The following is a 2,576-nucleotide window of genomic DNA, read 5'->3' as shown; positions in this document are numbered from 1 at the left end:
TGGATTCCAGAAAACAAAAGAATTCACTTATCACATGTACAATCATTCCTGTAAGATTAAAATCGAATATTTATTACTCTGTAAAAAAGAGACCTATTTGATATTTTAGAAGAGAATTAAGTTTTATTTTGAGGTTATATTTGTAAAATATAAGTCTGTTCCACCTTGTTCCACCATGTTCCATGGGGTAGGGTGGAACAGACATGTTTCACTTTGTTACACTCTGTTCATGTTTGTTCCACATAAAATTTATGCAAAACATAGGACATGAATCTCTGTTCTTTTCTGTCTCTGTCCAATATACAAAACACACACTTATCTTCGACATTTTATACTCAAATTCTATCGTTACAAACAACTTTTTAGATTTTTGATTTGATTTAATAAATTCTCTAATTTTTTAGATGTGATTTTGATTATCCTTTTTATGTTTCTGGATCTACTTTCCTTATAAAAGGACATGTTATGCCGTCTACTTTCCTCGTACAATACCAAACAAGAATCTGAGGGAATTGGGAAGGATCAAAGGTCATCGGAGATAAAACATACATACATTCGCCATGGATACCGGCCACAACAACCTTCATGTCGTCTTCCTCCCTTTTTTAGCTCCTGGCCACATGATCCCTCTAGTCCAAATCGCCAGGCTCTTTGCCTCCCGTGGAGTTCGCTCCACCATCATCGCCACCGTCCACAATGCCCTCACATTTCGACCCTCTATTGACCTTGACATCGCCGCCGGTTACCCTGTCCATGTCCGCACCATAAACTTTCCGGCATCAGAGGTCGGACTGCCCATCGGAGTAGAAAATTTAGGCACTGCCACTAGTACAGAAGAACTAAGCGCAGTCTTCCGTGGGACGATGCTACTCCAGACACCAATGGAACAGCTGATTCGTGAACTTGCTCCTGATTGCATCTTCTCCGACATGTTCTTCCCGTGGAYAGTTGACCTCGCCGAYGAACTCAAAATYCCGAGACTGAATTTTTACCCATCTAATTTCCTTTATCAATCCGTTCTCCATAGCTTGAAAGTTCATGCTCCTCATGATAAGGTGAAATCAGAGTCCGAGAGTTTCGTGGTTCCTGATTTACCAGATAAAATCACGATGAAGAGGTGCCAGGTCCCGGAGCATCTCAAAGTCAAGACCAGATGGGGTGAGACAATGGAAGAGATTGAACGATCAGTGAAGCGAAGTTACGGATTGGTTCACAACACATTTTACGAGATTGAACCAGCATATGTGGCTCACAACAATACGTTTAAAGGTACCAAAATCTGGCCTATTGGTCCTCTTTTTCAATTTTTCAAGGACGATTACCACAGCGGCGGTGTATCGGAAAAGCACACTTCTCTGAGTTGGCTTGACAATCAAAAACCCAAATCAGTGATATACGTTTGTTTCGGTAGCATGGTGAGATTCCCAGATGATCAGATCACCGAAATTGCATTGGCGTTGGAAGAATCTAAACAACCGTTTGTTTGGGTGGTGAGRAAGAAGGGAGGAGAGGAAGGAATCGGTGGGATGCCGGAAGGTTTTCAGGCGAGGATCGAGAAGGAAAACAAGGGTTTAATCTTGACCGGATGGGCACCRCAGGTGGAAATCCTACAACATCCGGCCATAGGAGGGTTCTTGACTCACTGCGGTTGGAATTCCGTGCTTGAAGCAATAGTCGCCGGTGTACCGTTGATCACCTGGCCATTGTACTCCGATCAGTTTTTCAACGAGAAGCTGGTGGAGCTTTTAGGGATTGGAGTGGGTGTGGGAGCAGAAGTTTGGAACTCGAGTGTAATGATCAGTAGCCCAATCGTGGGAAAAGGGAGTATAATAGAGGCTATTGGGATACTAACAGGTGGATCGGCCATGGCTGAAAGCATCAAAAGCAGGTCAGAAGTGATATCCATAATAGCCAAACAAGTTGTTAAACCAGGTGGTTCTTCTTTTAATGGTTTAACGACTATCATAGAAGAACTTAAACGTATTAAATTGGCTTCAAATTGGTTACCGTAAGAACAAGGACGGGGAATGCCAGCTGGCGGCCTGAGAAAGTGAGTAGCTCGTCGATGTTAAAATATTAAGCTAAACCTTTTACATACTTGAATCGGTGTCATCTAAGGAGTGCTTTCTGAACCGCCAACTTAACCGGCATATGACAGTTACTTTATCTGTTTTATATATATACATATATATATATATATATATGTATATGTGTGTGTGTATGTAATAAACTACTCTATGTAAGATTGATGTTGCTTCCATAAATAAGAAATATATTAGTATGTCGGGAAAATTACATCAAAATGGAACCAACTTTCACATGATTCTTATTTTGGGGAACGAACTTTCAAAATCATTATTTTGGGGAACGAACTTTCACCTGATTCCTATTTTGGGGAACCAACTTTCAAAATTGTCATTTTGGGGAACCAACTTGCACCTAATTCCTATTTTGGGAAACCAACTTGCAAAATAATTATAGAAAAATGGGAAAATTACACCAAAATGGAACCAACTTTCACTTGATTCCTATTTTGGGGAACCAACTTTTAAAATCGTCATTTAGGGGTCTCTATC

The 2,576-nt window shown here is 40.7% G+C and overlaps 1 protein-coding gene across 1 annotated transcript; it reads left to right on the top strand.

Moving 5' to 3' along the window:
* The first annotated feature begins 412 nt into the window (after nucleotides 1–412).
* Nucleotides 413–2,012, top strand: LOC112520180 (soyasapogenol B glucuronide galactosyltransferase-like). The gene has a single exon (XM_025128482.1). It carries the CDS (start codon nucleotides 561–563, stop codon nucleotides 2,010–2,012), a length of 1,452 nt encoding a protein of 483 aa, XP_024984250.1. The 5' UTR covers nucleotides 413–560.
* The last annotated feature ends 564 nt before the right edge of the window (nucleotides 2,013–2,576 follow it).

This window comes from Cynara cardunculus (genome assembly GCF_001531365.2).
Source record: "Cynara cardunculus var. scolymus isolate 2C chromosome LG 10, CcrdV1, whole genome shotgun sequence".
NCBI lineage: Eukaryota > Viridiplantae > Streptophyta > Magnoliopsida > Asterales > Asteraceae > Cynara > Cynara cardunculus.
Note: the sequence above shows the minus strand (reverse complement) of the source record. Positions and strands in the feature narration are given on the sequence as shown.